General features: G+C 41.0%; 1 protein-coding gene across 2 annotated transcripts in view; it reads left to right on the top strand.

Annotated features, from left to right (window-relative positions):
* Rnf169 (ring finger protein 169) overlaps positions 1-12,474 on the top strand; it is a 69,587-nt gene that overhangs the window by 28,975 nt on the left and 28,138 nt on the right. For both annotated transcript variants that reach the window (XM_076938781.1, XM_034518513.2), the window contains exon 2: positions 735-808. In XM_076938781.1, coding sequence (XP_076794896.1) covers positions 735-808 — 74 coding nt within the window. The remainder of the gene's footprint in view (positions 1-734; positions 809-12,474) is intronic.

Genomic DNA, 12,474 nt, shown 5'->3' with positions numbered 1-12,474 from the left:
AATTACTTTCCCTCGCAGGCTCATGAGAGCCACTGAAGGCTTGGAGGGCTAAATAAAATAGGTTACATTCTGAAAAAATATAAAACATGTGCACATATCTGTATGTGTGTGTATTTGTGTGTGGGTGCACATGCACATGTGATGTGTGACATAGGGCTTAAATATAATTTTCTTTGTAGTATTTTGGCATGTTTATCCATGAACCCTTTTTCGACCACTCTGGATAAGATACTTTTCTTTCCACCCTGCACTAATTTCCTTCTGATAGCATTTATTCCCACTACTCAGAATATATTCTCACTTGTTCCCTTCTTGTCTGCTCTTCCACACGATTGTAATTCCATGGCACAAGGACTGCATGTGTTCATATTCTGGTGCTTAGTACAGTCCTGATTATATTACTATAACCTTTAGTAAGTATTGACTAAATTAATGAGTGAATATTCAAATTAAGATAACCATAAGCAGGCATGAAAGCACATGCCTTTAATTCTAGCTCTTGGGGGGGGGGGTGCAGAGGCAGGCAGATCTCTGTGTATTCAAAGCTACCCTGGTCTACAATAGTGAGTTCCGGTACAGCCAGGGCTACATGATAAAACATTGTGTTAAACAAACAAACAAAAAAGATAACCATAATTTTTTATGCAATTTGTATCATGGCTGTCAGTGGTTGGATACTGTAAAAGAGACCTTCCTACAAAACTCCATTAAAAAATATTTTCCCTTTCTTCCAGAGTTTATATTCAGAACACCGATCAAATTAAGCAAGCCCGGAGAACATGGTGAGGAATGCAGATACCTGAGAAAGGTACGTGCTTATTAGCATGACATTTACCTTCTTACAGTTAATTGAAATATTGGCATTAAAGAATGCTTACTTTTAATTCTCTGGGTCTTTAAAAATCTACAACTCATAGCCTGAATTCATAGCTCTTCATACAATCGTGTGGAAGAGCAGACAAGAAGGAAATAAGTGAGAATATGTTCTGAGTAGTGGGAATAAATGAAATCTGAAGGAAATTAGTGCAGGTGGAAAGAAAAATCTGTTTCTTCATACTATTTTATAACAGTCTGGATAGATTTAAAGCTACACTAGAAGTAAATGTGGCTGAGAACCTTTGTGCTGTCTTTTCATAGTGAAAGTGTAGCTGACAGGCTATCACACTGCCGAGGAGGCTGTGCTCCACACCCAGCATGGCCCTGGCTAATAACTGCTTGTGTAATTTTTCCTTCCAAACACTTCTTGTTACTTGTAGCTGCTGTTACTTTTACACCTTTTACTTTATTAAGTACTCCAGGAGCATTGTTATGGAGACCATAGGACCAATTCGAATAATCTCTTAATTATAAAATACTTACTACTGAGAAAGCTTTTAAGTGTGTTATCGTGATCCTTTTTTTTTTTCAATATTGGAGACTGAACCTCGGGCATGGAGGATGGACTCTGCCAGTAAGGTCAAGCCCCGGCCTTCATTGTTACTGTTGTTTTCTTTAATTTCAAACTGATTGTCCCAGACTGGCTTGTAGACATTTGATGTCAGTCAAGCATCCCTGGTCTCTCTCCTGCACCACCACTGCTCTCTCGGGCATGTCAACAATCAGGTGGTAATTCTGCATGTGAGCATTTACTTTATAAAGGTGAATGTCTACTTCATCAGAATCAGGCACTGGTATAGAATAGACGCAAGATGTAGTGATGTTTTCTCATGGTGATGAATGCCTGGAAGAAGCAGCTCAGGGGGGAGAGGCAGTCATTCCTCGTGGGAAGGGCATGGCTGCAGGTGACCTGTGGTAACAGGTGCAGATCTATGGTGACAGAAGGGCAGGTGTTTGCTCATTTTTCTGCAAATGTGACAGGTAGTGAAGCTGGCTAGGCAGCACAGCTGCTCACTTCTTCCATCTAGGTACATGTGCACACAGAGAATCTTCATGGTTTTATTACTCAGATGGTTATTGAGCACCTGGTATGAGTCACTGGGGATACTCATCAGAATTTTAAACTCTGATGTCACAGACCCCTGCTGCTAGAGAGCCTGGCAAATACAGTATTTTAGTAGGCAAGATAATTTCCTGTGTAAAATGGGGATTTCCTTATTAGTAAGAAGGAAAGCGTGGTTACTGGCTGGGAGCTCACATTATCTGCCTCATAAAATGGAAATAAGACCAATTAGAATACTTTTTGGAGTAAGCAATGTTAAGTTAAACCACAGTTCAACTTTTGCTAAAAGTTTGGTGGAAGGGTATAGTAAATTCGAAGATGTGCTCAAGGAAGTTATTAGAGTTGCATGTTATTGTTTTGTTTTTGAAATACAAGTCTTATTATATAATTCAGGTTGGTTTTGAACTCAGTCCCAAGAAGGTGAGAGTATAGATATGTGGCACTGTGCCCAGCTAGTTGTGGCTTTGGGTCATGGCTTTAGGTTTATTTAAGAAGGGTGGAGCTGTCAGTTTTGGTGTCAAGAAAGGATTGCAAAAGGTAAGGTTGCTAACAGGAGTAAAGCTGAAGACCTAGGGCCTGATGGTCTACTTGAGAGACAGGCTTGGGGGAAAGCGATTCCAAAACCCAATTTGAAGTTTGCTCTCTCTTTCCTCCTCCTCCTCTCCTCTCCTCTCCTCTCCTCTCCTCTCCTCTCCTCTCCTCTCCTCTCCAATCCTCCCCTCCCCTCCCCTCCCCTCCCTTCCCCTCCCCCTCCTCTCTTTGCTCTCTCCTCCCCTATTCTCTTTTCTCCTCCCCTTCCTTCTCCTTCCTTTACTCCCTCTCCTCCTCTCTGTGTATTCGTGTTATATAAAAAATTATGTATTTGTGCCTGTGTGTGGGTATGTGCATGTGAATGTAGGTGCTGACAGAGACCAGACTTCAGAGGCATCCTAGCTCCTGGAACAGGGTTACAGGCAGCTGTGAGCTTTTTGACATGCATGGGTTCTGGGAACTGAACTTGGGTCTTCTGTAAGAGAAACAAGTGCTCTTAACTGTTGAGCTAACTTTCTGGTCTCTGAAGCTATATTTTAAAATCTTTTCATTATCATTCTACTTTGAACTATAAAAATAGAATCTATTTTACTGAAACATGAACATTCCACTTAATCTGCTTGTCTATATGCACATTGTACCATGATCTAGATTTGTTTTCTGTTTGTTTACTTGTGTTAGAAAACACTTGCAGCAACCTAGAGGGTTTAAAACATGTTCTGTCACATCACAGAAGAAGCAGGTTATTGACCTATTTTAAAATGATTTTCCTATAGTATTTCTAAGTACGAGTGCTCACCAAATGTTTATTCAGTTGTTGATTATCTAATCCTAAAGCCTCCTCTTTATGAACAATGATTTATGTAATGCTGTCCTTGGTTCCTGACAGGACTAGATGCATTTTAAGATTCCTGATGCTCTTATGTTTATCTGCTGTTTTCCCTCATTTCTGACACATGCTAGTGTTCTTCTTTCTAGAGACAGAAATAGGTGCAGGGCCTTATGTATTTAAGAATAGGCAAATGCATGATAGATGCTTAAACTCGAAGAGCATTAGGTAGGCTGTGGTCTCCTTTCTGAAGTAATGTACTTTGTGGAGAAAATAACACACATAAATTCAGAGTGTGATCAAATTTAGAGTATCGAGTTATTAAGGGTGTTTCTGAAATGTGCTATTTGCCTTGCTACTTTCATATTTATGAGACAGGATCAATAGTTATAAAGCTACTGTGCTACTATAATGGTTTTTATGGCTTAGAGAATAATTTAAATAAAATCATTTCAAGGTTACTTGCAAAGCAAATAAAGAAATCATCTAGTTGTAACTATTAAGCCGCTAGTACAAACAAAATATGTTGTTAAACTATCTGACTAATTATGCTTTTAGTAAGTTAGGATAACTTTATTTTTTCTATTCGTGAAAGGCAGCAGAGTTGTATAAGTCTTTGAATTGTGAAAAACATTAAAGGTTCCTTCCAGTCTGGGCCCAAGCACTCAGCAAATCCTGGGAGGCAGTTCTGCACCCAATTTCACAGAACCCAGAGGAAGCAGGGCTCCCAGGAGCTCTAACCCAGGCAGTATCTTAGGTAAGCAGACAGCAACACCTGCCCCAAACAGGGAGTAACTAGGACCCACTAGGACCCAGGAAGTCACTCCTGGCCCAGAGCACTGGTTCTTTCCCATCTGGGCCTGAACATTGAGCAGATCTTGGGCCTCAGCTCTAATCCCAGTAGCAACACCCACCCCACACAATTCTGACACAACCAAGATAATAGGAAAGACAGGCTCCGGTCAGAGACAGGGCAGGTAGCACTAAAGAGATCGAGATGGCGAAAGGCAAGCGCAGGAACATAAGCATCAGCAACCCAGGCATCATCAGAACCTAGTTCTTCCACACTAGAAAGTCCTGAATTCTCCATATTACTAGGAAAGCAAGAGTCAGATCTAAAATCACTTCTAATGATGATGATAGAGGACTTTAAGAAGGTCATAAACAACACTCTCAGAAAATTTGAGAACACAGGTAGACAGGTAGAAGCCCTTAAAGAGGAAACACAAAAATTCCTTAAAAAATTACAAGAGAACACAACCAAACAGGTGAAGGAATTGAACAAAACCATCCAGGACATAAAAATGGAAGTAGAAACAATCAAGAAATCACAAAGGGAGACTACCCTGGAGATAGAAAACCTAGGAAAGAAATCAGGAGTCATAGACACAAGCATCACCAACAGAATACAAAAGAGAATCTCAGGTGCAGAAGATACCATAGAAAATATTGACACAACTGTCAAAGAAAACACAAAATGCAAAAAGTTCTTAGCACAAAACATCCAGGAAATTCAGAACACGGTGAGAAGACCAAACCTAAGGATAATAGGTATAGATGAGAGTGAGGATTTCCAACTTAAAGGGCCAATAAATATCTTCAACAAAATTATAGAAGAAAAACATTAAAATATTTTTTAAAATTATTTTTATGTATAGTGATATATGTGGGTTTACCAATTGCTTGTGGGTACCAAAGGAGGCCAGAAGAGGCTGTCAGATCATCCTGGGACTGAAGTAACAGAGGTGTTAGCTATTGTGTGGGAGTTGGGAGTGGAATCTGAGTCCTCTGAAAGAGCAGCCAACACTCTTAACCACGGACCCATCTCTTGGGCCTGGTAAAAAACCATTTCAAAAAATTAGGTTATGAAAAGGGATTAAAGAAGACAGGGGAAATCGGCAGTAGTCAGGTCACCTAGTAATCACATTCAGATGTTGTTTACAGCAGCTGGTGCAGTTGTGCTTGCCTGTAATCCCCGGATCGGACTGACTAAGATCCATCTCAAGTTGGAGGCCAGTTCATTACTACACAGTGAGAAAATGCTGACCAAGACTGCATAGTAGAAACCAAAACCAAATCATGTTTGCTATAGATAGCACAGATCCTATAGACAGTTCTTCAAGACCGAAACCAAACCGTGTTTGCTATAGATAGCATAGATCCTATAGACAGTTCTTAAAGAGGACCTGGGTTCAATTCCCAGCACCATGTAATGGCTCACAACCTTTTGTAACTCTATTCCAGGGTATCCAGTGCCCCTTCTGGCCTCTGCAGGCACCACACACAGATGGTGCACATACATTTAGGCGAAACAGTCATGCACATAAAAATAAAGGTTTAAAACAAATGATGTTGACTTTTTTTTTGCCATTCTGATGGTGGCAAGTGTTCTACCACTGAGCTATCATTACCCTCCAACATGTTCAGTAGCCATATAGACTTTGAGAAAATGTCAGTGCCAGTGCTGTCCTGAATGTCAAGACTAAGAGTCAGAAATGACTTTTAAAAGTGAATTTAAAAATATTCTACAAAGAAATTTATTTTTATCTTTTATTACTTTTTAAAGATTTTTTATTTATATGCATTTGTGTGTGTGTGTGTGTGTGTGTGTGTGTGTGTGTGTGTAGCTCCCATATGTGTGTGGGTACCCATGGAAGCCAGAAGAGGGAGTTGGATCTCTGGAGCTGGCACTATATACAGTTATGAGCCACCTGATGTGGGAACTGAACCAGGGTCCTTTTAGGAAAGCATCAAGGGCTGAGCCATCTTTATAGCCCTTCTGTGGGGAGGGGGGTCAGGGACAGAGTTGGGGGACGTTTCAGAACAGGATTTCTCTGTGTAGTTCCAGCTATCCTGAAACTCAGTTTGTAGACCAGACTGGCCCCAAACTCAGAGGTTCACCTGCCTCTGCTTCCCAAGTGCTGGGATTAACAGTATGCACTACCACTGCCTAATTTATGGCCCTTTTCCTGCCTGGTCTACAAAGAGAGTTACAGGACAGCCAAAGCTACACACAGAAGAACCCTGTCTCAAAAAAAAAAAAAAAAAAAAAAAAAAAAATTTAATTCATTTAAAATGAATTCAAAAGTTTCACTTTAAAAAAAACCAAACCAAACCAGGGTCTCTCTGTGTATTTAAAAAAAAAAACAAAAAACAAAAAACAAAAACCAAAACCAGGGTCTCTCTGTGTATCTGTGGTTGTCCTGGAACTTAATATGTAGACCTGGCAGGCCTCAAACTCATAAGAGTTCTGCCTGCCTCTAGGTTTGAATGCTGAGATTAAAACTGCACCACCATGCCTGGCTCACTTACTCTTTTTATAATTAAGAATCTACTTGTTTATTTTAGGCTTTTAAAACATTCGGATATTTATCAAATGATATATATATATATATTATTCAGTTAATATTAATCTAAACCGAGAAGCAGTATTGCAGAGCCAGTTGTCCAACTAGAAATCCTACTTTTGCAACTTACCAATATGTGAATTTAGGCAAACTACATAATCTTTGTATGTCTTAGTCTCCTGGTCGTTAAGATGGATGCCGCACTCCCTAGCTTTCCCTTACTGTGAGATACTGTTGGCACGTGAAAATTCCTGTATAACTGCCAATTATTCTCACTAGTGTTAAGAACTGAGCACATAGTGACCTTCCTGGTTGCTGATGTGGTTTTTGCTTGGGTAAGAAATGGAAGACTGAAGAATTGTAGTTGGAAGTGGAGGGATAGTGCTGTGAGGCCCAGGGGAACGGATTCTCCCTCAGGACTGTGTTTTTCCTATGTTTTTTATCTTCTGGATGTTACATTAGATGTTATATCTGTTCAAGTGAGTTTTTGCCGGGTTTCTAATTTTTGTTTTGTTTTCTGTTTTTGCTTTTTGGGACAACATTTCTCTGTATAACTGCCTTTTCTGTCATGGGCTCATTTATAGAGACCAGGCTTGCCTCAAACTCAGAGATCTGTCTGCCTCTGCCTCCCAAATGCTGGGATTAAAGGCATGTGCCACCATGCCTGGCATTCAGTTTTCAATTGTTAAAAGATCTTTGTATATTTTAGATCCAGTCTTCCCATGGCACACACTCTACACCTGCTGCTTCTGTCTGTGCCTTGTTTTCTCAGTGTATTAGTGTCTTGACGAGCAGGCTGTAGTTCTGATGTATCACAGTTCGTGCATTTACCTGCTGTGGAGTATGATGTGTAAGAATTTCCTGCCCAGCCCAGCGTCATGGTTTCTGCTGTCCTTTCTCTGGAAGTAATAGATTTAGGTTTAACATTTAAGTCTATGATGCATTTTGAGCTGCTGTTTGCGTGTAGATGCCCAGTTTGTTCCAGCACCGTTTGTGTAAAAGTCTATCCTTTTCTACTAAATTGTATTTGCACCTTTGCTGAAGTAATTAGCCATATATTTGTGGCTTTTATTTCTAGGTACTGTATTGTCTTGATTTACTTTTATGCAAATTTCTTGTTGCTTTGATTTCTGTACTTCTGATGAATCTTGAAATCCATGTGTTAACTATCTGACTTTGCTCTCTTTCAAAGTTATTTTCACTCTTAAGGTTCATTGTATATCTAATTTTATAGGAAGCTTGCCAATTCTTACCCAAAAATATCCTGTTAGAATTTTTTTTTCCAAGACAGGGTTTCTCTGTATAGCCCTGACTGTCCTGGAACTCACTCTGTAGACCAGGCTAGCCTCAAACTCAGACATCCTTCTGCCTCTGCCTCCCAAGTGCTGATATTAAAGGCAAGCACCATCACCACCCAGTTACTTGTTAGAGTTTTGATTAGGACTGCATTAATTTGTAAATCAGTTTTGGGAGAGCTGGCATGTTAATAATATTGAACCTTTAGATCCGTCAATTTCTATATATTTCTTAATTTCTTAAAGTAGTGTTATGTGATTCTCAGCTTATACCTTAGACAGGGGTTGGGGTTGTGGGGGAAAGGGGGAGGAAGGAAGGGGAGAGAAGGAGGGAGGGAGAGAAGGCAAAGCTGACTCTCCTTATAAGGGCATCAGTGCCGTCACGAGCTCTAACCACGATCTCATGTTATTCTAGAGGCTAAAGTCTCAAATACAAATTTGGGGATGGGAAGGCACAAGTATATCGGCCCTAGCAAGAGTCAGCTGCTATCACTGAAGTCATTTAATGGTCAAAGATAATCTTTGAACAGCTGTAGTAGCGCAGGCTCAACAGCTCATGAATAAGTAAGAGTGAACACTATATATATAAATATAAATATATAAATATATAAAAATCTGGGCTGGAGAGATGGCTCAGAGGTTAAGAGCACAGACTGCCCTTCCAGAGGGCCTGAGTTCAATTCCCAGCAACCACATGGTGGCTCACAACCATCTGTAATGGGATCAGATGCCCTCTTCTGGTGTGTCTGAAAACAGCTACAGTGTACTCATATAAAATAAATAAATAAATAAATAAATAAATAAATAAATAAATCTTTTTTTAAAAAAAAAAAAGTGCCCTAAAAAAGAAAAAAGTTAGTGTAAAGCTGGATGTTGTGATGCACACCTTTAATCCCAGGACTCGGGAGGCAGAGGCAGAGGCAGGTAAATCTCTGTGAATTCAAAGCCAGCCTGGTTTACGTAGTGAGTTCCAGGATAGCCAGAGATACATAGTGAGACTCTGTCTCAAAAAAAAAAAAAAAAAAAAAAAAAAAAAAGAGAGATAGTGTAAAAACTAAAACTGCAAGAAGGAAACAGTAAAAAAAACAGTAAAAAAAAGTCCTTGGGACAGGTAGAGGTTTTCTAGAGAGGATAACAATGATGTTTCAGACTTTTTAATAGAAGAAAAAATACCAATATGTAATAACAAACTCAGTTATATGGATATAAACATCAGAGAGGATGCAATTGAGAAAATACCTCCATAAGATCGTCTGTAGGCAAGCCCGTGGGGATTTTGTTAATTAATGATTGATGGGGGAAGGGTTCAGCCCATGGTGGGTGTTTCTATCCCTGGGTGTGGTCCTGGGTTCTGTAAGAAAGCAGGCAGAGCAAACCTTGGTGAACAGTCCAGTGAGCTCCTGCCCCCAGGCTCCCACCCTGCTTCCCTGCTTCCCTGCTTCCCGTGATGAACTGTTCTGTGGAACTGTGAGTGAAGCAGAACCTTCCCTCCACAGGTTCTTTGCTCACGGTACTTCATCACAGCAACAGTAACTCTGACTAAAACAGCCAATATAGTGATTTTGTCAAATGTCAAAGGAAAATAAACAACCCACAAACTTTGCTCTTTAAATCTGCCATTAAAGACATAAAAAGGCAAAACAACGATTAGGAGAAAAAATTCTCAAAATGTATATGTAGCAATGAACTTGTATCAAGAGTATATAAAAATATTGTACTTTCTAATAAGGTAATAGGTAAATAATTAAAATTATAAAAGGGCAAAAGGTTTGAACAGACGTTTTACAAAAGAACATAGACTGTCAAGGATATGAAGACAGTGTAATTAGCCATCTGAGAAATAATAATTAAAACCTCAAAGACAATACCTTACATCCTCTCCCATGGCTGAAAAGACAGTAGCTCCTAAATGTTAGAAAGATATGAACATCGAATTCTAATCTCTCAGAGCCCTGTCTCCAAATACTATTAACATGCAAATATGAGGGTTACATTTTGAACACATGGACATTTGATGAACATATGTAAGCTGTAACACAGAGACATATATGCAGACACATGTGTGTTTATATTCTATCCTGACAGTTCTCATCTCCAAAGACTATAAGTAACTCTAGAAGGGCAAAGATGTGACTAGCCATGCCAGAAAGAGGATGTGCAAGGAATGAGCTTAGAAAGGCGCTCTGCAGGCCTGGCTCTCAGTCGTAATGCAGTATCAACCCACGGGATGGCAAAAATAGAGTACTGAGTGGTGGAGAATCTGGGAGCGGCTGTTGTCCTCCCGCCGGGAGGGGCTGCAGTGGGAGTGCAGTCTGTAAAATGAACTGGAGAAGCTGGCAGCATGCTCACATCGTGTGACTCACAGCTTCTTCGGGAGTAGTCTGTGGTATGCATATCCCTAGCTAAGTGGTCAGGAATACCAGCTTATTTTTAAATAGCCACAGACTAGAATGTCTCCAGGTATCTCTGAATAATAAATGTTCAGATTGTTTTAAAACCAGGCAGTAGAATACAGAGAGCAAAATGAGAAGGTGCACACAGGTAAGTTTCCTGGAATGGTGAATGAAGGATGGCAGTTAAAAACCAGAATACTCCATGTATGTAAAAGTCACAGTGAGGCCAGATGCGATAGCACATGCCTGTGCTCCCAGCATTTGAGAAACTGAGGCAGTAGGGAAACCGAAGCAGTAGGGAAACTGAGGGAGTAGGCTGCAGAGTTCAAGGCCAGCCCAGGCTCTCAAGTAAGAGGCTCCCTTGAGCCCCAGGAAGATAAATGATTTTGTTGTTAAAAACGAAGACTGTAGTTAAAGTGAGAAGTTGGTCTAGGGCACAGGTAGAGGTTGGAGTTCTCAGAGCGCACTTCTTCAGTTCAGCTAGGTTACTGATGCTTCCCTGAACTCAGGGAACCTCTTGTGCTTGCCTCTTCAACACCAAGTTCATAGCCACACATACCAATGAAGATCTGAGCAGGGTAAGTCCTGTGGGCACAGTCTGTAGCTTCCATGTGCTACCCCAAGCTCTTAGATCCTCTCCTGCATTCTCTAGTGTGAGTGAGGTAGGTGTAGGGATGTCATGGACACAGAGACCACCAAGGTCCTTAGCGCAGTGCCTGGCACACAGATAACAAATGCAGTTACTGTGATGCTAATCTCTTTCACACTTTTCCTCTGTATCTCCTGAAAAATAAGATACCCATCTGTGTGCTGTCTGTGGTTAGTCTCTAAACAAGAGCCTCTGAGATGGACTGTGAGCGCTGACTTCAGTTTTGTTTCCTGTCTGTGGATTTGCTCTTCTTCCTCTATGGTCTCCTTTGAATTGGGCAAGCTGGGAGTTCCTTTCATTACGTTGTAAGTGGTATTTCCTGCTTATATATAACTACTTGAAGTAGGTTCAGTATCTTAGAGACAACAGGAGTCAGATGTATAGAAATTGGAAGAATAAAGCTAGGCTTTATTGTTTTGTTTTTGTTGCTATGGATTATTATTATTATTTAAACCTAGAGACAACAGCCTGTCAAAAGTCTGATTTTAACTAAGTGTGATGGCACAAGGCTGTGATGCCAGCACTTGGGAAGCCAAGGGAGGAGCACCCTGAGCTCAAGGCTAGCCTGTGCTACATAGTGAGACCTTTTGTCATAAACCAGAGGCTAGTGAGATGACTCAGTTTGTTAAGGCACCTGCTGCCAAGCCTGACCATCTGAGTACCACCCCTGGGACCCATACAGGAGAAGGAAAGAACAAAGTTCTTGTATGTCGTCCTCAAGCACACTTGCATCATAGTTTGCTGGCTTGTACCTAGTCATCTGTGCAAACGTACACACAAATAAATAATTCACTAACTAATTAATTAAAAACCTCCCCTAAAATATTCTTGTCCCTTTAACAGTATCTTTTTAAAACTTATTAATTCTTTGTGAATTTATCATGTACTCCAATCCCACACACCTCCCAGTCCCTCCATATCTGCCCTCCACCTTTGTAACCTCCCCACCAAAAGAAAACAAAAGCAAAAGCAAAAATACCCAAAACAACAACAACAACCCTCACTGTGGAAGCTTAGGCTTATCACAGTGTGTCACATACACCTTTTGCTCAGACAGCTTTACTTGCCAGGGCTCTCTGTACTGAGTCATTGGTATGGTTCAAGGACTCTGGCTTCTGTTCTGCTGTCAAGACAGGATCCTCACGGCACTCCTCTCAGGTATCCTGCTGTTGACCTGTGTCATGGAGACCCTGCAGCTTTGGTTCTGCAGGACTGACCCTGCACATGCTCCAACAGCTCATGGATGTGGTGGGCTAGCTCAAAGCCCTGCAGCTAGGCCTGGGTGCTAGCTGAGTTGATCAGCCTGTCAGTTCTCCTTTGTCTAAGCTTTCCTGAGCTGCCCAGGTGAGAGGTGGAGCCAGCTCTCCTGTGTGCCACAGAAGTGGGGACAGCTCAGCACACCCCTGGGACATCAACATGGCCTCAGGCAGCAGCTTCCACCTGGCCTTTGGTGGTGACATGAGGCATAGACATTGACATAGACCACAGCTG

This window comes from Arvicanthis niloticus, chromosome 1 (assembly GCF_011762505.2).
Source record: "Arvicanthis niloticus isolate mArvNil1 chromosome 1, mArvNil1.pat.X, whole genome shotgun sequence".
NCBI lineage: Eukaryota > Metazoa > Chordata > Mammalia > Rodentia > Muridae > Arvicanthis > Arvicanthis niloticus.
This window is presented reverse-complemented; position numbering and strand designations above follow the sequence as displayed.